At 35.5% G+C, this 23,883-nt stretch overlaps 1 protein-coding gene across 4 annotated transcripts in view; it reads left to right on the forward strand.

The window, feature by feature from the left end:
• Positions 1 to 23,883, forward strand: part of LOC150092685 (uncharacterized) — a 491,968-nt gene that overhangs the window by 154,964 nt on the left and 313,121 nt on the right. For all 4 annotated transcript variants that reach the window (XM_090414354.1, XM_090414355.1, XM_090414357.1 and 1 more), the window contains exon 2: positions 14,720 to 14,807. In XM_090414354.1, coding sequence (XP_090270480.1) covers positions 14,720 to 14,807 — 88 coding nt within the window. The remainder of the gene's footprint in view (positions 1 to 14,719; positions 14,808 to 23,883) is intronic.

Consider the following 23,883-nt stretch of genomic DNA (forward strand, 5'->3'; position numbering starts at 1 on the left):
TACACAGCCTTGATTTTCAGATTTTTATACTCTCCCTGTGACAAAGCTGTATATTTTATTTTATAATTTTCTTATATTTCTGTCTGTTATTATCAATAATCGGTTATATTGTAATGCTGCACTAATTGTTTTTATGAGAGGACGATGAGGTCAAGACATGAATTTCTCCTTCATATGTACGCAGCTATATCATATTTACGTAAGTAGAATTTAATTAGCTAAGGGGCGGGGAGTTTGATTAGTTTCATAACGTAATTAATGGTAGCAGCTAATTATGCTTATTTCACCAGAGGAAAAAAATCTATTTACAATTAACAGCAAATTTACACTGGGACTTATTTGTTGTTGTTGTTTGATGAATATATGTCCATATATTCAGTGGTGAGCTATAAGGGGCTCGCCCGAGTCCTTTGTTAAATTTTTCTCAAATTTGCGAGCCCCTTGTTCTTCTTGTTTACTTTTTTATTTTTTCAAAAAAAAATTTTTTTTTGAAACATATTAAGCGACAAAATCATACGGTAACCTAACAAAAATTAGTCTATTCGGCAGTGTATAGATTATTTGGAATTATTGTTTCAACTCCTGTATAACGAATGCGCCCAAGTTTAAAGTAAAATAAGCGGGCATGCGCTATCTTTACTCTTCTCCCTTCTAGTAGCCAGTCAATTAATAAAAGTTTTTGTGTGAAATACGGCTTTTTTTTTTTTTTTTTTGTCTCGACGATGCGAGCCCTTTGTTAAAATTTCCATAGCTCACCACTACATATGTCCAAATGTGAGAGTAGTATTTTAAAGTTGAGCGGGTTTGTACACAATTAATAGCCAGACAGGTGTAAAGTAACGTCTTGAGCGAAAAGGATTATTTTTCCTTGGACAAAAATAATATTTTTGTCCAAAGAAAGGCTACAAGTAAATGGCCGTCCAAGAAGAGAATAGTTTAAAAACTATTGAAGTAAGTGTAAAGGAAGAAAAAGAAGAATTAAGTTTTGTTTTGCAAGAAAAAAGGACAGTTGTGGTTTGGGAGCATTGAAGGCGACCAGATTGTCATCACACCATTAAGTGACGGTATGGAGATCAGAAAGGCAATGTAAAAACATTGTTTATAAATTTAATAAATTAAAGACTTAATTCTGTATGTTAGTCAAGTAAATAATAGTTTAATATCCGACGTTTCACTGACTATCTGTCAGCATTTTCAAAGGACAATTTAAACAATTTTTTTTAAAAAATTGTTTAAATTTGTTTTATTACTGGATATGTCTTGGATCGTCAGTAATTCTTGAAACTAATTTCATTTCATGGATTTCGTCCCGTGAGAAAGTAGATGAGGAAAATATGGATTAGTAGTTCTTTACTCGATTTTTAAAAATGTCTTACTTTACTAAGTCGGAACAAAAAATGAACCCATAATTCTTTTTATCCCCTTTATCAACATATCAGAGAAAAAGAAACAAAAACATTTTCTTCTCTGCTGTATCCTCCCACGATAGAGTTGGTCTAACATGGCATCAGTGTGTTCCCTAGTGACCTGATTTATCATAAATTGTTAGCCTCCACCCTAAAACACGCGCGCGCGCACGTACACACACGCATACACACAGATGACTGCATCAAATAAAAGTATACAGCAAGTAAAAGAAAGAAGTGCTTTATTGTGCGTGACTTCGTCACGGGTAGAATTACGGAAATAGGTCTCCATACCGTTTCGAAGTAGCAACAGCCTTTATGAGATGGAACTTAAATACTACTTTTGGAATGAATGCTGTGACCGTGTGAATAACATAAAACCTCTAGAAACTATGTTTATGTTATGCTGTGCTCTTTGTTCATTGTATTGGATCTGTTTCTTCCTCACCTCACTCACCAATCAGTTGAATTAATTCTTTTACTATGCAGTAGCATTATTTCTCCTAAGCCATTGCACTACTTATCGAGAGAAAGAGAGAGAGAGAGGGGCCTACTTGACTCGATGGCTAGTATTTTCATCAGCTCCCATTTCAGAATAAACCGAATAAGGATTTTTTTTTTATGCTGTTCGTTATTTATCATTTTCTTCTATACTCAGTGTAATAAGTATTGTAATTTATCTAAATGAGTCTGCTTTAATGACTTGACCCCAAACAGAGGCGATTTAAAACTCTTCCGAATACTAAATTCAGCTGTGAATTACACGAATGTTTCATAATGGGGGATGGATCATTTGTCTCACAGAAGCTCTTTTGGTACGAAACAGATTTTGTAATGCAGACTTGAATGTAATTATTATTATTATTATTATATGACACCTCCAGGGAGTCTAAAGACTCATCGAGGGAGAGTGTGCCAACAGCATCGAACGATTGGTCCCTTCCAACTACTAACCGCGCTCAAACTTACTTAACTGAGCCATTAGTAGAAGAGGCTCTACCAATCGACCAACCTGTAGATCGATGCAGAAAAGCGTCCATCAAAACACAACAGTGTAATATTTACAAACCGCTTTTATATATAAATGAGCATCCATCCATTCATCTTAATTCTTCTAACGATGCTTGTCTCTTAAATTTAAGCGCTGATATGTAGCTGCAACTTGATGTTGTAAGCTGACCTACAATGTTCTTCTCAAACTCACGGGATGTGCAGACATAATTGGAGCATTGACAGACAGAAATTAATAACTTGTCTCACCTTTGGTGTAATAACTGTGTTGTTGAAGATTCTGCCAATCTAATGGAAAGCCCTCGATATGGAAATACTGATTGAAGTATAGATCCGAAAGGCTTCAATTTGTCGTAAATAAAATATTGAAACGAAGGATATTATGGATCTATCCATGTTTTATAGAGAAATATAGATAGAAAGAAACGTACAAGTTTCGAAATTTACCAGAGATCTTAGGAGAATATAATCTTCTGCATCGGAGTTGCCTTGGTTTGCACTGCTTAAAGACACGGACTCTGCCCAGGAGCCCATATAATCACCCGTATATTAGGCTTTAGATCAGGTTTCGCAGGTCTCACAACTCTTCCGAACTTGTTTTCATCAGATATTGTGTTTAATCATCTTTGGCTTGGAGCATCAATTATATTTTCTTCGTTTGGGATCTTGGAAATTTGACCATTTCCTTTTAGCTGACAATGTCTCTTCAAGACCTTTCACTTTGACAGCTCCATTCTTCATCATCATCATCATGCGTATAAGGATTTAGGCCTAGTATGGCCTGTTCCGGCCTTAGAAGCATCGTTTAAGAGGACGTCCTGGTTTTCTTTTTTCCTAATGACTTGTACTTTAAGGCTTGTTTTGGTAATCTTTCTGTTTTCATTCTTTGAACGTGTTCCATCCATTTATGTTTATATTTTTTAATTTTTTCCATTACTGGTTCTTGGTTTAATTCTTTCATAATTTCTTCATTTCTTTTGTGATCAAATAGAGTATACTTTGCAGTTTTTCTCATAAATTTTATTTCTGCTGTTATTAATCTTTGTTTGTCTTTTTGTTTTATTGTCCAGATTTCGCTTCCATACATTAAGACTGGTAGGGCTAATGTATTGTATACTTTTAGTCTGGTTTGTTTTTGAAACTAGGTTTGGTTTAAATATAGAGTTAATTACACCTGTTATTTTTAAATATTTTGCAATTTTTACGATTATATCTTTTTCATTTTCATATGTGATCATACATCCTAGGTAGTTAAATGAATTCACCTGTTCTAAGATCTGGTTATCTATTACTATTTTAGTTCTTGCTGGATCTTGTCCTTTAAAGGCCATAGTTTTTGATTTTTCTGTTGATATTATCATACCATAATCTTTGGATATCTCATTTAGATCTAAAATAGCTTTCTGTAAGTTATCTTCAGAATTTGTAATTATTATTTGGTCGCCGGCAAAGAGGAGAGTGTTTAAGTTTACTGTAGGAGAACGTTTAATTCCTTGATGTAAATTTTTATTCCATTTTATTATTATTTTATTTAAGTAGACATTAAAAAGAGTTGATGAGAGGGGACATCCCTGTCGGACCCCTTGGTTTATCTCTCTTGTATATGATAGCTCGTGATTTAATCTTCTTTGTATTTGATTATTTTCATATATACTTGTGATAGCTTTTAGGATATTATTTGGTATTTGTCTTTATTTTAATATGTTAATTAATGTTTCTTTATTGAATTTTTCAAAGTCAATAAATGCAATATGTGTTTCTAAATTGTATTCTCTTCTTTTCTCTATTGTTAATTTTAGGCAAAAGGCCGGGTCTCTACATGATCGTTCATTCTTAATATCTGCCACATTCAGTTCACCATTTTACGCGTCGTCTTCTTTTTCTTCTCTCTCTCTCCCTCTCCTTCTTGCTCTCACGCTTTGCAAAGCGTTTCCAAAGATCTTCTCATCCTCCTCTTAGCATTCATTCATTCATTCTGACTAAATGTCACTGTGCTATTTATATAATTCTTTATATAATTATTTCAATATTTTGTTCTTGTACACCGTGTTTTATCTACCTCAAACTGGCTTGTAAATTCTTCTCACTGTCTTTCTTTTACTCGCAAGTAGGATATTTTCTTGTTCCTGAATAAGGTTTCCAGAATATGCTATTATCAGACGCACCGTTATCTCATAAAAGTAATTTGGTTTTGCTAGCCATCCAAAACCACAAATCAATTTTCAATCGAAATTAGCATTATCTTTTTGATATAGTTTGGAGCTTATATTCAAGTGCCTACGAATCGAAATTGAGAAAATGACGAAGCCCATTGGTTGGAAAGAATCGAATCGAACCCCGTCGGAAGCGAGAAACATTTATAAGGGCTATTTAAAAAGGTAAATATTAGTTGTCCAATTGCACATGGAGGTAGTAAGGATTTTTCCCCTTCTGGAAACTCGAGTTTTTACCTCCCTAAAATACATTAACTGTTCGTAGAACACACAAATTCAGTTAAATAGCTATAATACTCACCGCATAATGCTTAACTGGTTTAACGTATGCCTGAACAAGCATCACTTCTGGTCTCCCATGTCTTTACTAATATTTATTGTTAATCTCAGGTATATGAAGATTGTATTACCGAGGAGCTGTAGCCATCAAAAAGTGATACATACGCTAAGATTTTTTTGTTGGATTCAATATCCACTTAATTTGAATAAGATTTTTTTAAAATTATTATTCAAAAAATTATTATTTAACGGTACTTCCATTTTTTAAAAAAATTGTACTTCCATTTTTTTTTAAAAAAATGGAAGTACCATTAAAATTTTACGAATTTTAATGGTACTTCCTGTGCATCCTTTTCCATTTCTCGCAAACCTTTCTTTAATTGCCTTCTGACTAACTTACCGTCATCTGCGAAAACTGTTTTGCCTGGATAATTCTTGTCTAGTTAATGGACATTTTAGTGGTTAGCTTCTCTGTGGTTAGTTAAAAAGCATATTGAAAATGACTGTTTTTGTTCCTTCTTGGTAAATTGGGCCATAGAGCCAACTGTGGAGAATTCGATTCTTTTTAAGAATGTTATATGCGACTAGAGAGTCTTGAACTATTCTGTTGCCTTTATCAACATAAAGTTCGGGGTACATAGTGACATTACAGTTATTATAATATTATGATTTCTTCAAATGCTAATGTCCTTAGTCATGTATTACTGCAGTTTTTTTTTTTTTTCCTAACGTTGCAGCCCTCCTTTTCTCACCTCACAGCAAATCAAGTATTCGTAAGCAGATATATTTTTCTGGCAAAACTTTAACTTTTTTTATGTTGTTCCCACGAAAGGTTATATGCAAACCTATAGTGTATTTGGTACCATGGGTGGGTTAAGGATTTTTTTTTTTATTTTTTATCAATTTATATATTTTGTATTTTACACAGTCCGGAAACCCTGTTCTAGAAACCAAACAAGGAGTTTTCTCAAGCCACTTTAGGCCTCCAATAAGTGGGGAATTAGTTTCACACCGGACGATGAAATTCGTTTCCCACTTAAAGACAATCACAAACATCCATGACCACGGCAGGATTCGAACCCGCAGTCTGTTAATTAGAGAGCTGCTACACTTACCACTCGGCTAACCAGGCTGCAAAGTTGATTGATTCATTTGTGGTTATATGATCGAAAATATATTGTATTAACCTATAATTTGCGTGTGTGTGTGTTAATATTAGCATGTTAAACATCAGAATGTTGAATAACAAAGCACTTTGAACATTACAAAGTGCTTTGTTGTCAAGCTAAAACAGGCGATAAGTTTACTTTGCAACTTACTTTGCTAAGCATGCTTTATGTAGTATTCAAATAATGTTTGAATACTGCCGGAAGAAATAGAACACTAGTAATGGAAGGAAACAGACACCACAATTCAGGGGAAATACCAACTACTACGTAATCAGCCGTTTTAAAATACAGAATTAATCACGTCTTTAATGATAAAAACTGTAAACCGCTGCTTGATGTATTTCAGATTCGTTCCATAAATATCCGAATGACCAAAGGAAAAATTTGTGACTAGATAATAAATTGTTTAAAAAAAAAACGATAAAGTATGAGATATTTCTTTCCTTATTTTTTTTTACCCTGAAATAAACAGAGGTAAAATATTTTAATTGAAAGGGAAAACCTTTAGTTTTTTCCCGGTACTGCTGCTTACATACCGGCCTAAGCTCGCAACATCCTTCCATTAAGCACCCACCCAGAGGTACGTCTGTAATCATCCTTAATACATGAGGTCCTAGAGGCAGCAAGACATACTTCTGAAGAGGAGAGAGAAAATTTCCGTAATCTGGATAGACGTAATCTAGACAGTAACCATCGCAAAGGGAATACACAATCCAATAGGGTTATAGAGAATAGGTTGAAGAACAAAGGTTGGATAACAGCAGTAGAACTCCTACTATAAGACTTACATTGGAATCAGGAAGCCTGACCTTGTAGTAAAGAGAGGATACGAGTTAGTCGTTATTGTTGTACAAGTTAGTGCTAGGCGACCCTCCATCATGAAAAACCTGCCTACTATCCTGAAAACCAAGACTTTCAGGTCTGGAGTTGGATAGCACAGAATGTTGTTGGGGCCTAGGTCTCTTCTGGTCCTACATTTGGGACCACAGTATGTAGTACTGTTTCAGTGTGATGCTATGCGAGACAGTCCTCACACTGGTCAATGAAATCCTTTTCCCACTTAAGACAAGCATCCATGCCCACGGCCGGATTATTCTAACCCGCGATAGTCATAATAGTAATTTATATTCCTGCTATTAGATGTGTTCTATTTAGGAACTGCATGAATATGTAGGAATTTTTTTTCCCGCTTTCAGAAGACTTATAATACGAGCAGATATCTTTCTGTTTAGATATTTTTGTATTTGTGTCTTTTCTTGAGGAATGCAACGCAGTGAATGAATGCGTTAATTCAGTATTGTCAGCTATTCTATTCTTTTCTTTTGTTTTATTTACAAATCGACCTATAAAGGGGTGCATTTTCACTGTTACGTTATATTTATAAAAATTTTTAAAGCACCGGTTGCGCAAATATGTCATATATGCAACCGGTGCTTAAAAAAAAAAAAAAAATCAAATATGGATATATATATGGTAACACGAATACTTTTCGTTGTTTACATTAATGTTGAACTGAAATGATTGTGAAATAGCTTTGGTATTTGGAATGCACATACACAGAAATCAGTTTCCTCTTACATAAAGAAAAATTTCTGTTTAACATTCCTGGCGAATCATCTTTGAAGATTCCGAAGCACCATCACAATGTCAGAAATACAGACCTTTTTTCAGAGATAAAAGAAGCTGTGACATTCCTCATAATGACAGTTTTTTCTTTTATTTCTTTAACGTATGTACGAAAAGAAAGAAAAAAAGAACGAAAAGAATCGCTTGTGGCTTTAGCCGCTTATGTTACAGCCAGGTGTGTAAAATGCTTTAATAACAGGAATTAGTTGTGCCTGGCGTAACAAATTAACCTTTCCACAGTACGGTTCATATTTTCTTTTTTTCATGGAAGTTTATCGCCAGTTCACGCAATTAACTTGATCAGATTATGTATTAGAAAATGAAATTTATTTATATGTCGTATTTGACGTCTGGTACCGTTTTTTAAAAAACAATTTGCAAGATTTGAGTGTCCGCGCGGTTAGCCGAGTGGCTATGCGCTTCGCAACCACATGCCTGGGAAAGGAGTGTCCTGGATTCGATTCCCGTCGCCGACGTGAGGAGCTTAAGGATCTTTCTCAGACATAGCTGACCCTGCAGGGTTTTTCTCCCCAGTTTATCTGGGGTTTTTCCTTCCGCAAGCAGGCAAACCGGCCCTGTGAACACACGCATTTACAGACAAGGACACATCGGGAGGCATAGGGCTAGCCACCTTATCCTCGGGACGGGTACGGTTTAGAAGGGCTAAGGATAGCCCCGTAACAGGCCACTAGGCCAAATGCGTGAAGGGAAGAAGAAGATCTGAGTGATTTAAACCTTTGATGATGTTGCATGTATTTATTATTTCCAGCGAGGCATCTCTTAGATACTATTCCTTGTTTCTGTATGAAATATTGCGATACTTTCATTTTTATGAATGTGATAGATGAAGTGCTTTTGTTTTTTCCATTTTATTTTCACAATAATATAGCAGAGTAAGCAGATAAAAATACTATTGGATGCACATATGCAATCACAGTACTGAAGTGATTTTTTCTCTTCCTCCCCCCCCCCCCTCTTTCTTTCTTTCTTTGTTAAAGTGCACCATTGCGGCGAAGCTGTTTTCCATTTAGATAGACATCGTTACTGGATATCTCAACAAAAGTATAACTACTTTAAAATAGTTTCTTAACAATTTCTGCATGCTTTCACTCCCATTTTGTTTCTGTTTACGTTCTGAAGTTGCACTAAAATGAACAAAGAGAGAGAGAGAGACCCTACTGCAATTTTTTATTTAATGTCGCTTTAAAAAAATTAGAAAAATATAAAATTATCCATCTTATTCACCAGTATTCTTATCACGTGCATTGGGCGTTGTCTGAAGACAGTAATAATGACATTTGTGCTAACACCCCAATTTAATTGTCAAGCAATACTACATGGTACAGGTAATGCTGTTGCATTACCAGCGCATATGAACGTGTTGGAAATATAGACTTTAGTTCCGGAAGGTGTAGTTTACAATCTGAGATCTAATTTTTTTTTCCCGTATGTTTGTGTGCATTTAGTGTCTAAAAATTGAAATACGAGAATTCGTTTCAAGCAGTACTACCATATTGAGAAATCAAAAATTAGATTGTTCTTGCATTTGAGCTACTTGTCAGCTTGGTTGGCTGAATGGTTAGTGTGTGCGTTCTTCGAACAACAAGCTGCAGGTTCGAATCCCACTGGGGGGGGGGGGGGGCATGGATGTTTGTGATTGTCTTTAGGTGAAAGATGAATTTCAACGGTTGGTGTTAGACTACCGCCCTTGCTTATTAGAGGCCTAAAGTAGCTTAAATATGTTCCATATTTGGGCTTCAGAACGGTGTTTTCTATTTAAAAGTAGGAAATAAAAATAGAAAAATATGAAATTAATAAAAAAAAAAATACAAATCCTTAGCCCATCCATGGTACAAAAAGCTACATAAAAACTAGCATTCTGTTAATTAAATTGTTCGTCCCAATACGCGCGCGCATGCATATATATCCCTATAGCGATTTATGACACCAAGATAGCATATACGCCCGTCAAGAGCATTCTTGTGCCATTCGTAGGTAATTGTCAGAGACCAAGGCCATGGACGCAAAGTTTTGGAAATCGAATGTCGTTAGGCACTATAATATGCTTCTTTCTATTAATGCTTGCGCCTGTGAATAGACTGCAGTATGATGTAAGCAGCTTTGGTTTTTTTTTTTTTTTGGTTCATGTTCTTCTTCACTTCACTGGGCATCTACAGATGCCGTATGGTCACTCCGATGCTCGGTGATGTGCCACACCAGACCTCGCCATGTAGTCCTGTTGTTTGCTTTTCTTTTGGCCTCAACTCTCTGAAGATCAGTCACTCCACACACGCCATCCATCCATCTCATTGATGGTCTACCCCTGCACGCCATCCATCCATCTCATTGATGGTCTGCCCCTGCCTCTTTTTCCAGGAACTTTACCTTCTATTACTGTTCTGAGAAGTCCCCCTTTCATCCTTTCTATGTGTCCAAAATATTTTAACTTTCTTCTGTCAATATCCTTAAGAAGCCTTAAAGTTCTGCAGATCTTTTCTAAAACCCAATATGATCTCCTCAACAGCCTTCTGTAATACCACATCTCAAAAGCAGATATCCGTTTCTTATCTGACTTCTTTAGGTTCCAAGTCTCACATTCATAAGTCGCTGTTGGAAAAACTATTGCATCCAAAATCCTCAACTTTGTTTCCATGGAGATAGATCCATCCTTCCAGATTTTAGACAGGTCTCTGACTGTTGTTTTAGCCATTCCTAACCTTTTTTTTTTTTCTGACGTCTTCTGAACAGCAGTTCTTCACATATGTACCTGGGATCCATAATAATGGATCCCAGGTACTCAAACTTGCTGACTTCCTCAATTCTTTCTCCGTTAAGGTACACTTGTTTCTCAAGAGCTCCTCTGTTTGTATTTCCTTTGGGAACCATAATCTTTGTCTTGCTAGGATTGAGTCGAAGTCCTCTGTTATTACTGATCTTGTTAACTTTGTCAAGAATTAGTCCTAGTTCTTCCATGTCATTACAAAGGAGTACTGTATCATCAGCATACCTCAGATTACTGATCAATCTACCTCCTATCCTAATTCCTGTCCTGAGCTCATCCAATGCTTCACGCATGATGTCCTCCGCATATATACTAAACGAGTGAGGAGAAAGTAAACATCCTTGCCTAACTCCTTTTCCAACTTGAAGCCAGTCAGTCATGTTATCAGACATTAATTTCCTTATTACTTATCAAACGGCAATTAGTTTTCACATCAAAAACATTCTTTCGACACTAACGCTTATCCATTGATTCACTTCGCAAGTGATGAGTGATGACAAGTCACATAATACCTTGGAAACTTGAAGTGTTGTGCATTAAAATGATACTTCAGGCGCTTGGATGTGACGTAAAATGGCTTAGGTACACCAAGCGATCACATCGTTAGTGTCATCCACTGAACCTATGCCACGCATCACCAAAATTTTAGTTGTATGTCTAAATATAACTGGTAGTCTCGTCATTATGAACTTCTATCCCTTCGAGGTAGAAACCCGTAAAGAGAATCGAATGGAATACCTTTTTGTGTTAACAAGTGTAGGCTGCATTTGTGTAATCTTTAGGAAAATACGAAACGTCTCACTGCGGGAGTGGCATGGCAATATAATTTCCTAAGAGGCTCCACGGGCTTAGTTAGGACATTCTTTTCCACCCTTCATATTTCTAGATTTGCCAATCTTATTGTTACAATTTCTTATTGTTGGATATTCTAATGACAGTTTCGAAACAAAGAAGTATTTGTTGAATGATTGTTTTCGCTTTTTAACATTTGGAAGTTTCATAGGAGCGTGATATTTATAAACTTGTAAGTCATTGAGGAAACCTCTGTTAGTTGTGAAATTTTTCCGAATAAAGTATCTTTGTTCATTTTTCTCCGAATGTTTTAATTTTATCCTAAGAAACGGCACTAACTTTTTTTTTTTTAGTAACCTGATAAACATAGGAGCGCTTTAAAACAGTACATTGGACATAAGCGTATACTTCGGTATTTCTTAGCGTTTTTCACATGATCAACCAAGCAGTAGAAAGTGATACTCTGCGGTCGAAAGGCAACGGTTGTGTCTCCTTTGCATTTCTAAAACTTTCGGTGCAAGACCTTGCTGGTGAATTTTACTCGCAAATGGCAAAAGAATGCTGTTGACCATGAAGTATTATCTCGATTCCTAGAATTACTAATATTACGTGATTTATGTATAAAACACGTTGTATTTTTTGATATATAACTTAACCAAATAGCTTTACATATTTGTTGAAAGTTTTTCACTTGGTTATACAATAAATTAAAGATACCAAGAAATTATATACTTGGTTTAATACTTTATCCAAGCGCCTGAAGTATCTTCAGGACTGTGGCAACTCGTGGTAAAGGTGGTATGACTTCACATCACTTGCTTTAGTATCCCATAATGCAAAGCACATCTCTTTGCGGACATGTATAATACTATGCATTATAGATGTCCTGAAGATACCTCAGGCGCAAACTTTGTTTGCTTGCACTTGGATAAAGGATTAAACCAAGTATATAATTTCTTGGTATCTTTAATTTATAGCTTTACATATATTTAATAATAATAAAAAATAAATACGTTCATAAAATAGTATTGGATATCTATTTTGCACTTTTTTCAGCGAAAGTATGAACATTATTTTAAATATTATATAAAACTGAAATGTTCGTATTTGTTTTCGCCATTTGTATACAATATATATCTTATTTTGCCGACGTGAACGAATCTACTCATCCCTCATTAATTTAATGAAAGCGCTAATGTTGTTATGTATGGACTATTTCTTATTCAACTTTCATTTTTGAATTAACCCGGATTACTTTTGACTTCATCGCAAGCTACTAACGCTGTTCTTTAGAAAAAAATTAAGATATAGAACGTTTGCTTGGAGAAATTAACTTAACTTTTTAACTGATATACTTCAATTTTTAAAACGTGAACGAATAACAAAGTAATAAAATGCATCGATATCCATTTCTTTAAAAAAAAAAAAAATGATAAAGCGAAATTCTACATCGAATCCAAATTTTATACGTTGAACTTTTATCCATTCGTAAAGTTGAATCACGTGTTTACTTAGCAATATCTTTGGAAATGGAACATGAAAATATACTCAAGTTTGATGTAATTAAATATATTTTTAATGTATTTCAACACATCTTCCAGCACACAATATTTGAAGAAACCGTGAATATAATAATTATAACAGTTGTATATGAATACTACTCTCATGTATGATATTGTTATGATTTTTTTTTTTTACGCGATCGACCTATTGAATATCGGAATAACGCAGTGATCAAAAAGTCATTTTGAAGTGAAAAATAATTCATATACTCGAAAAAATCTGTTCTGAAAACTATATTGGGCTTATGCATAAGTTAATTCAGGTATTGACTAATACTTTACGATATGAGGAGCCTTATAAAATGAATTTAATTCAAGTCTTATCAGAATTGAGTGGAAAAATAAAGAAGATACGCAGAACCTTTTTACAAATAGGTATATGCTTCAACAGTCTTAAAAGTTTTCTGATAAACAGTGCGTTCATTTTACTTATTTTTAAACTCCATATCCAAATAGCTATGCTTGTAACTTTGTAAGCAGCCCATTTTGTGCGTGTGTGTGTTTAGTAAGGAATGGCGAAAAAATAATAAAAATGAAAGTTGAAAAATAATAAATGTAGAACCTCCGTAGCACAAGTCGGTTTTGATTGGAAAGACATGGGTTGTTCGAATCTCGCTGGGATTCGAGAAACCTTTGTGAGGGGTTTTCAATTGAAAGTAAGTTAACTGGTCTTATCGTATTGGACTATTTAATTTAGGTTTTTCAGACGAAACTAGTTTCTCATCCCTCATACCAGCCCAGAGATAGGATTGATAGCACTATCGTAGCATTAATTTAATAAATTCAAGAACTAGTTACTTATGCGTGACTGACTGGCCATTGAAAGCCTAAGGAGAAAATTAGATGAAACGATTATGAACTGGTCCTCTAGACCTGAAGGAAAGACAATGAACAAAAGAAGGAAGGCTACAGAAAGGAAGGGAGGTATGAGATGAGAATATGTAAAAGGAGGGGTTTGATCTTAAGCATAAACTAAAACGTATAGGAAAAATGATGAATGCATTGACTGGAATAGTAAAGTCAACTTTAGTTCCTATTGAAACAACTGGCAGTGGTTAGGTGATATGCCTCTTGTAGTTGCAAATGCTATTGTAGAGCATTTTTTCTTGGTTAGAACTTGCAAGAAATTATCTTCTTGTTTAATCCTTTATCCAAGCGTAAGCAAGCAAAGTTCGCTCGTAAAGTGTCTTCACGACTATGCTACTTTGTATACAGAGGCCGATCACTTGACATCAATTGCCTTAGTATCTCATATGTGATACCAAGTTTCCCCATATATCCTGTATAGGGGATACTAAGACAGTTGCTGTGGAAGTCATCAGCCTCTATCACCTGGAATATCCTCTGCATTTTTTTTTTTTATTCTCTGGTAACTTGATATTATCATTAATTTGAGATGTGTTCAAAATTGCAGTCATATAAATCAAATTTTGAGTGCATTTTAAGTTTCAGTGCTACTTAAGTTCATTTTCAGTAGCTAGGCGAGATTTAACGCATTTATCAGTTCTTTATAATGATTCATGTGGAGTAGAGGTACTACTATGTGGACGTATTGATAAAAACCCATATCTCATATTTACTCTCGTCACGACGAGAATCGAACCCACGTCTTTTCCACCCAGAGGTCGCAATTGCGCTATGCGTTATAATAATAAAGAGGAGGAGGAGTTTTTACTCTTATTTTCCTCTGATTAGTTTGCGCGTGGGATGAAAAACACGAGATTCATCTTCCATATGATATAATGTAGCATGTTACATACTGAAGTTTTTATAATTATATATTTATACTTTATGGCTTTTCGTAAGTTATGACCTCAAAAAATAACTGTATACTGAAATTCGAGACTTTTTTTGTGATGCTGTGATCTTTTTTTACTAGGCCGAGGGGACTTCGGAGGAATAGACAACGATGCTTTAGACTTTAGCCAGCTAGAGGATTATATCAACGACGACAACGATAATAACATGTAAGTTTTTTTTAATTTTTGTTTTTCCAGAGGATCGTTTTAATGCATTATGTCGTCATATAATTCACAGTTATTCGTGTACTTATTTCATACACTCGTAAGGAATCCCACATTATCTTCTGACTACCACACATTTCAGCCTCTTGAAGCAAAAATTATATTTTAATATAATTTTGTAAATCTCTGTACAGATCGAATTTGTACAGATTCTACACGAGGTATTTCATCATAAAACAGCCTTCCTTCCTTCTCAGTCGAGTTTTCGTAATATAATTCCGAATATTTCCCTTTATGCTTGCAAAATGTTATTTTCCTGGAGGTGTGCTAAGAAATATATGATGAATCGAAGATAAACTGTCACGAGAAGTAATTCTTAGAAAAAAAAATTAATGCAAAACGAAATAAGCTTTATAAGGTTTCGACAAACATTAATTATTATTGAAGAGAAAATGTTTACCCTTTAAATTATAGGCAACAACTTATTCCTGATTATCTTTCAATCAGAACTGGAATAGGAGCTCCTTTACCTCTCCCATTATCCTTCTGCGTTGTCTTTCAAAAATAACGAATTGGGCATCCAACATAATAGCCATATATCATAAACTTGCTTAGTGAAATGCTTCTGGTTGCTTCGCATCTAGATGTAATAATTCCCTTCTTGTGTTCATGACCAGTAGGGGATTTTCCTGATCCTCCCCTTCTTCTCATATGGAGAGAATGACATTTGTGCCTGATTGCTAGTATTGTGGACAGGGTAAATTTTCCCTGGGGTATTCGGAGGACTGTCATTAGTTTATGATGTGGGTGGAGGGGAGCGAAAAGTTTATTCTTCTACAACTTGGTAGAGTTCATCGACTCGTAAGACGTGCACCGAATGTACTCCGATGTCTAGTTGGCTGGACTTTTTGCCAAGCCCACTGCACGAATGTGCTGCTTTCTGTCCATCTGCAATAGGTGGAGTAACCAGCGCCTCTGTATTCATATTTTTTGGAGGTCGTCTAGGTAAAGCAGCCGATCGTTTATAATCTTAATATATGCCGGCAGGAAGTGTTTATTAAGCAGTTGTGATGTGCATTTCTATAGTCCGTGCCCTTCGGTATCTAGGACAGTCACGAGTTTAGTCCCAGTGCCCTCCATACTGAGCCGAGAACTTCGTTTGTTTCCATGCGATACATAACAATAGCAGGGGAGTGTGACTTGGAGGTCTCGGCCCCGTTGTTGGAAACTTCAGAGAAGTGAAAGCGAGAGGGGAGCATACTCATGTTCGAGCCCTTCCTCCACCCAGAACAATTATATCGCACACCCACGAGTCAGATCCTCACGCTGTAGGACGTGGGGGAGATAGGCTATCTACTTATCCAGTCGTCACACGCATGACTGCGTGTATGGTCCCATAATGTAGCTAATACATCACTCCCTCCGTTATTCTCCGAGCTGATACATTATCGGTTTGTGCTAAATATCTGAGCAGCCTTTTCTTCTTTCATTGCCTGCAACTGATTTTTATTCCTTCCAGGTCCTCTGCGCATTGTATGGGAAGACTTCAGTCGTCCCATTTGACACTTAAAAAAAATAACGCGTTTCATCTTTAGTTGTTATTTGTGCTAGAATTGCTTTACTTCCCAGCGTTTTTAATGTTTTTATGTCACACAACTTTGATTCGCTATTGTGAAGTTATTGTTAGGGGAAAAAAACAACAATAAATAAGGACTATTTATTAATAATACGGAAGGGTAACAGTGTTTTGAATCTTAATTATTTTTAACGTCTTTCTTTTTGTAATACTTCGATGAATTACAAACTTCTTGATACATAGAAAACTATGGGGATTACATTTAAAAAAAAACAGTAATAATACTAATAATATAAATTCCCTTCTGTAGTGTGGCCTTACCTCACATTCAGGAGGGAAAAGCTTAGAGGGGAAGAATTTGGGAAAGTTTCCAGGAGGGGAAATTAATTGTAATTATGCACCGTTCCTTGGTGAAAATAGAATCACGATGGATCTTACCTATACATTCATTTACATCTAGTTACATGTGGAAGGCTCTGTCCTTGTTAAAACAATGAATGTGCTAATATTATCCTTCTCTTAGTCATTATTTTATATTGTGTTAATTCTTTAACGTACTGGTGCTTGTATTCATCGTGGTAATGAGAGGGGGAATGTATATGAAAAGATTATTTTACACAGTTAATAAAGCAGCCCGCCACGTTACGGGAAATTTAGAGTTTAATTTATGAAGAATATTGACATATTATTCTTGAACCCCGAACTAACAGTAACTTGAAACTTTTTTTTTTAAGTGGGATTTTCTGTGACGCATTTTGACTGAGTCATCACTTGTATTTCAGACGAGGATATTGGAAAGGTGACACATGCATGCATAGAGCTCTGACAATTTAACATGTGTTTTGAATTTATTATTTTTTTTCTTTTTTCGCTGTTATACACTGTGTTGTCATTTGGTGTCTGTGGGCGCAGCTCAAAGATATTAGCAACTTTTTACACTTCAGAGAGATTTATAACATGCAAAGCACCTCCAAGTAGGGTCAGATACTTTATAGTTGCATTGCAATGTTGTCAATTCCTGTTTACTTTAATGGGCCATGTTTTGCGTCGTTGATTTTAGTAAAAATGTCACTTTGTTTATAGGTGAATTTCATATTTATCTTGAAGTTTCTAAAATGCAGATCTAATCTGGTTGATGCCGTGCTGATATCGAGTATCAGTATACTCGACAGAATTTAAACCTTTGATTCAGAGGTTTTCAAGTAGATTGATATTCACCTTCCCTTATGTATTTGGCCCGGTGATTTGTTATGGGTCCGATAACACTGCTTATTATAAACCTAATGTTAGTAATGATAAAGCAATTAATCCTGTCTTCATAGTTTGCTATGTCTGTCAATGAGTGAGCTTTGTGGCCAATTCGTTTTTTTTTTTTTTTTTTTTTTCTTCCAAGGAGAGGAATCATGCCACCTTATTTGTGTGAAAGAACATGAACGTTAACTTTTTCGCTTCCTAAACGCAAGTTTAAAGCCATGGTATTTTTAATTAGGGAGTCGCTACTGACTGTCTTACGGAGACACGAATATAGTAATATACAAGGTGGCCCGAAAGTTACGAAGGGGGTTTAAACATTTAATAACTGTTTTTTTTTCTATTAATTCTTTTATTCTTTATTTGCTGTAATGAAATACAGAACCTGGAGATATTTTATTAATTATGAGATATTCACATTTTAAAGTCCTTCGTGACTTATAGACCCTCCGTAGCTTAGTCAGTATAGACGAAGCCCTTTGGTTGGAAAGATCTGGGTCCATCAGAGGCGGGAGGAACTTTCCTAAGGTTTCGATTAAAGGTGAGTTAGCCGGTCTCATATGAAGGTAGGATTTTTTTTTCACCTTGGAACTCGGGTTTTTCTTCCCCCAGAACAGGCAAACCGCCCCCGTGAACACATGGATTACAGTCATGAATACGTCCCAGCCATTTGCCGGTCCAAAGCCCGGATAAAATTGGGGGAGGGGGGGGGGACAATGGTGAATTACCCTGTAAAAATCTCACCGGAATACTTTGTGGGCAATGCCTAGAGTCACCTGCGGTCGGAAACGACTGAAAAGGGGAAAGTCAGTCAGTCAGTCACTCGTGACTTATAGGCCACCTTGTATGTATATGTGTGTATATTATTCAGTTATTCTATAGAATAATGGATCATTTCACTTAGAGTATGAAATAAGAATTTTATTTCATACTTTATCTCTATAATTTCTGAAATATTTAGGTATCCCGTACAACAAAGTTGTTCAGTTAAAGTATAACAGAAATATATGTCCGTTGGCAAAACTTTACAAAAAATGTTTATATTTCTAAAATAAAGAACATGATTTTCACTTTCATAAACTTTTCCTATTAATACAAATGAATAACATAGTAAAAATAATGTGTTGATGAAAATAGTGTGAAAAGATGAATTTGTTTATTTGTAAATGATGAACTATAATGACACTTTACACAAAACATTTCTTTTCAGACATACACATTTTGCAATTTGACAGTTTTGCTTACATGCGCATTTTACAAAACCCTCTGACCTGTGCCAGTTGATTGTGTTGTACTGTATTTATTTATTATTTTTTTATTATTGTTATTATCTTTTGTCATAACGAAATACAGAACCTCTAGTCACTTTTTTTTAGTAGCACTTCTTCAGGAATGATCTTGCATGTAATTGTTTTATTATTCCATTCTTACTACCCAATTTATAAACGTAATCCTCAGTTTTTTTTTTCAAGTATAATAGCTAATATAGAGCGAGCATCACCTTTTCTCCGTTCTACTTCGAGAACTTTAATGTGCAAAAATAGAACCGATACAAGATTCAGAATGTCCAGCATCGAAAAGTCATTTTCATTCTTGTATACTTAAACCCTCTTTGACCTGTTCTCGTTATTTTAAAATAGTTTTATTTTTATTACACAATCTGTTTAAACCCATTCCATCTGGCTCATCATTTACATTTAAACCGTATATTACATGTATGAGCAATTGCACTCGCAGCAAATGTGTGATGGCGTGTTTTCTTTAAAACATACTACGGACATAAAACGAAACACACTTCGTTTTGTTATAACTCTTTAATCATCCTCCGTTTCTACATTTTCAGTTATATTTGTATCAGCTGTAAAAATTTCAAAACTTTATTCTTGGTAGTTTTCTTTATCGAAAAAAAAAAAAATTCATTCTGAATGCTTTCTAACAAATTTACGCAAAGCATTCATTTTGAATGCTTTGCTTAAATCTTCATCTTTTACTCTCAAAACCTGCTTTTGATGCAGCGCCGAACATTGCTTCATAGGGAATCCTTTTATATTTTATTATTTAGTGGATATGATCTATTTTTCATAAAACATTTTTCATCCAAATTTTCTCTCGGGCATACCGTAACTATAGCGGATGTATCAATCACTGCAGGTACCGATAAGGTGGTTGAGCATTGTCGCGTATATATTTGATAGTGTCTAGATGCGGGTGAATAGTAGAATAATGAAAGAAAAATAATACTAATTTACAAATTATATGGATAGATGTGAAAATTGTACATGATGTCGTTTCAGTTATTAAGATAAAATTCCAGAAATAGTTCTGTACCTATAATTCGGGACCATATTTCATATTATCCATTTCACATTATGAGTAGGTTGATCTTGTGTCGGGATTGGCACATGGCTTCATTATCATTATTGGCCTTTCCATTGCCATAAATCTCCACCAGGAGATTTATGGCAATGGTATGACTTCCACGAAATACCCAAATTCATATTTGTACAAAGATGTATTAGGAAACTAAACTCATAATGTGCTCCAAGTCGATTTTATATTTGTGAGGAGAAATCCGGAGTATCCGGTTTTTCTCTCTTATTTATGTTGACGGTCTGTAGGCTTCAATAATTAGCTCATAGACGAAAAAGAGGAGACATGACAGAAGCATTTAAGTTATTAAAGGGGTTTTATAGGATTGATACCGAAGACTTTTTTCTTCAGTGCATGGCAAGAAGGGAGAGAACAAGAGGTCACCAACGGAAAGTATGTAAGAGTGTAGTTAGCAAGGGTGTCAGAACTAGTTTTTTTGCTTGGTGGGTGAATGGGTGGAATGGGTTGCCAGAGGTAGTTGTGGGTGTTTCGTCAGTGAATGCGTTTAAGAAGTATGATAGGTATTGTATGAATGATGGCTAGTGTGTGAATAAATGGATCTCCCACGATGAGTCTTCTGACTCCATGGAGATACCTGTACAATAATAATATGGCGCTTATTTTTCTCGCTGCATGACTGAATGGAAAACCGGAAATGTGACGCATAGTGGAACATGCGTGAGAGATTTTTGAACTCGAAAGCGGATATTTATGAAGTCTTGCATGATAGAAAGAAAAAATAAATAAATGTTATCAATTATGTTACGACAATCGCGACAGTATAACTGTTGAGGGGGGACGGGATACGGCAGGTTGCGTTTTTAATTACTATGAAAAAAAAAACAAAAAAAAACCGGATAGTCGTTCACACAGAAATAAAAAAATACAAACTGTTAGTGATCCCAAGATCGCTATCAGTCCCGTGTTTGGCTCAAAAGAATGCAGTTTGAATATTTTGCTGAATCTAAAATTAAAGGAAATAAAAAAATCTGTTATTTTTATTAAATACAAATTGCATTTTTATTATATTCACACTACTCTGAGTGCATATTAAAGTTGTCTTTCTCACTTCCTGAGATTTCTTGGCATAATCTTCATATTTCCACCCAGTCACTTGCCATACACTTCCTCAAGTGTTGTCTTCTAAGTATTTAAGAACGTTACGTTTTTTGGCTGCTTTACTACTGATATAGATTTTGTGCATGTTTGTTCCTTAGGTGCTTATCCGACGTACATTGAAACTCCTGCTAGGTCTCAAGTAACCTCTCTCTCTTTGTTCACTGATGCGATGCTTTCATGAATGAGTTTTCGATCAAATTTTCCCGGCTGCAGTGTTATAAGACCCCACCACTAATTCGCAAAACGGAATAAATAGTGTAACTCAAGTATTATCTGAAGTATTTAACTCTCTCACCATTTAGCATTCAAAAGGCATCTGTTAGTGACTCCTTCCTTTGAAAAAAAACTGTACAAAGCATGGTATAACTAAATAATTCATGTCACAAACTTTAAGTGATCAGCTACAATTGGTGTCACATTACATGCATGCAGAAGGATTCTTGTTCGATACTTACTGAACTAAAGAGGCTTTTGTCTTAAATCATGTCTTAAAAACATGAAAGGTTTCACAATTGCCGGTCTAGGTGGAGTAATTGGTAGAATGGTCGCGAGGTTGGCTGAAGCTATAAACAATGGCTTCCTGACCTCCCAATTCAGCATGATAGGCTACGAGTTCAAATCTCGCGTATGACATGGATGCTTGCAAAACCCGCACCGGAGCTTAGTGGAAAACTTCCAGAGTGCGAGTGTGTCTGTTGTGGCTCCCACACAAGAAAGGATTTTTTACCTAATTTTTATCAATTTTACATATTTTTTGTATTTTTATTTATTTACTTTTCCATAGTACGGAACCCCTGCACTGGAAACCAAACATGGAGCTTTTTCAAGCAACTTCAGGTCTCCAGTAAGCGGAGTGGTGTTCCCACACCAGGCGATGAAATCCATCTCTCACCTAAAGACAATCACAAAACATTCATGCCCACAGCGGAATTCGAACCCACATCCTATTGAATATGGCATAAAAATTGCAGTGGAAAGATGTTATCAGTGCATGGGATATGATTAGCTGGTATCTGATGGAAGCAATATCGGAATGTATTTCCATTCTCAGGAAGATAAATAAGATAGACGTTAGGTGGATGAGTAGTAGTAGTATTAGGCGTGATCTGCAAAAAAAAAAGAAAATGTTATGGAGAATTTACAAGGAGAAAGGTAATCAGTACACTCGCGAGCAGTACAGAGTTCAGACTAGTAAGGTTACCAGCACAGTAAGGAAGGCTAAATCTGATTACGAGAAGATCTTAGCCAAGCATGTCAAAGGAAATTCCAAAGAATTCTTTCGCTACGTTGCGAGTAAACGGAAGAATGCTCATATGCTTAAAATTCTCATATCAATAACTGATATGAGAATTTAAGTTAATGAATCAGAGATACTTAGGATATTACAGAATTTAAATACAAATACTGCTATTTAACTTAAGTCTGAGCTCTGGTAAGGTCCCTAAAGACAGAATTCAGGAATGAGTGGATAAGAATATGATACTTATATGGGGCGAACATGGTTTTGTTTAAAGGTCGGTCTTGCTGGATTTCGCTAAGGCTTTTGACAGGATACCCCCATGGAATACTGTTACGCAAATTAGAACAAATGGGAATGAATATTAAACTGATGATGTGGATAAGAGAATGGCTCATGGACAGATACAAAAAAGTAGTGTATGGAGGAGCAGAGTCCAAGATGAAGCAGGTGACCAGTGGTGTGTAGCAAGGCCATGTGCTTGGACCATTATTGTTTAATTTGTACATAAATGATATCGGAAATGACGAAGGGAGATATTTAGTGGTTTGCTGATTATGCAAAGTGGGGTTGCGCAATAATTAATCAAGCTGATTGTGAAAGCTTGCAGGATGATTTAAATAAGCTGGAAGTATGGACAAAAGATACTGAATGTCAATTCAGTGTGGAAAAGTGTAAAGTTATAAATTTGGGGGATTAAAATATTACAAGCTGTGTACACATGGATGAAACAGTACTCCAAGAAATTGATGAGACTTGGGAGGGTGTTAGTGAACAGAGAGCTGAAGTTCAGAGGGCATATTGCTTAGGTGTCCAAGATAGCTCATAGGATTACTTGGTTATTGAAGAACACCCTAACATGCAGAGATAAAGAAGTTATTATTCCTCTTTATAAGGCGTTGATACGTTCACATCTGGATTACTGTGCTCAGGTCTTGTGGCCTGGATTCCTTGGAGATGTGGAAGTGGTAGGAAAGATACTTCCTACATTGATGGATTGAGAGGTTGTGGATTACAGAGGTTGGCTGATAGACGGAGAAGAGGGAATATGATAGAAACATTTAAGTTACTAAAAGGATTTTTTATCAGATTGATGCAGGTGAAATATTTTAGCAGTGGGATAGTGGTGGAAGAACAAGGGGAAATTAAGTAAAGGTTTGGTTAACAAGGGCGTAAGATTTTTCGCTTGGAGAGTGGTGCATGAATGGAATGCATTACCTGACCCAGTTGTGAGTACGATACGTCGTCTGTAAATGGGTTCACGAAGAGGTATGATAGATATTGGGTGGATAGTTTGGTAGTCCCGCGATGACTCTTCTGACTCCATGTAGATGCCTGTATAATAATAATATATATATATTTTTTTTCTTTCCTAGTTAGTTACTAACAAATTATTTTAATATAAATAAAATATTTCTAATTGTTCCATCTTCATATAAAAATAGGAATTACGTATGTGATACAGTTCTACTAAAAGAGATCACTTTTCATTAACTGAATATTGCCACTTTTCATACTTCGACAAA

Source organism: Typopeltis vanoorti, chromosome 25, assembly GCF_054136105.1.
Source record: "Typopeltis vanoorti isolate ZY-2024b chromosome 25, IOZ_Tvanoo_1.0, whole genome shotgun sequence".
NCBI classification, from domain to species: domain Eukaryota; kingdom Metazoa; phylum Arthropoda; class Arachnida; order Uropygi; family Thelyphonidae; genus Typopeltis; species Typopeltis vanoorti.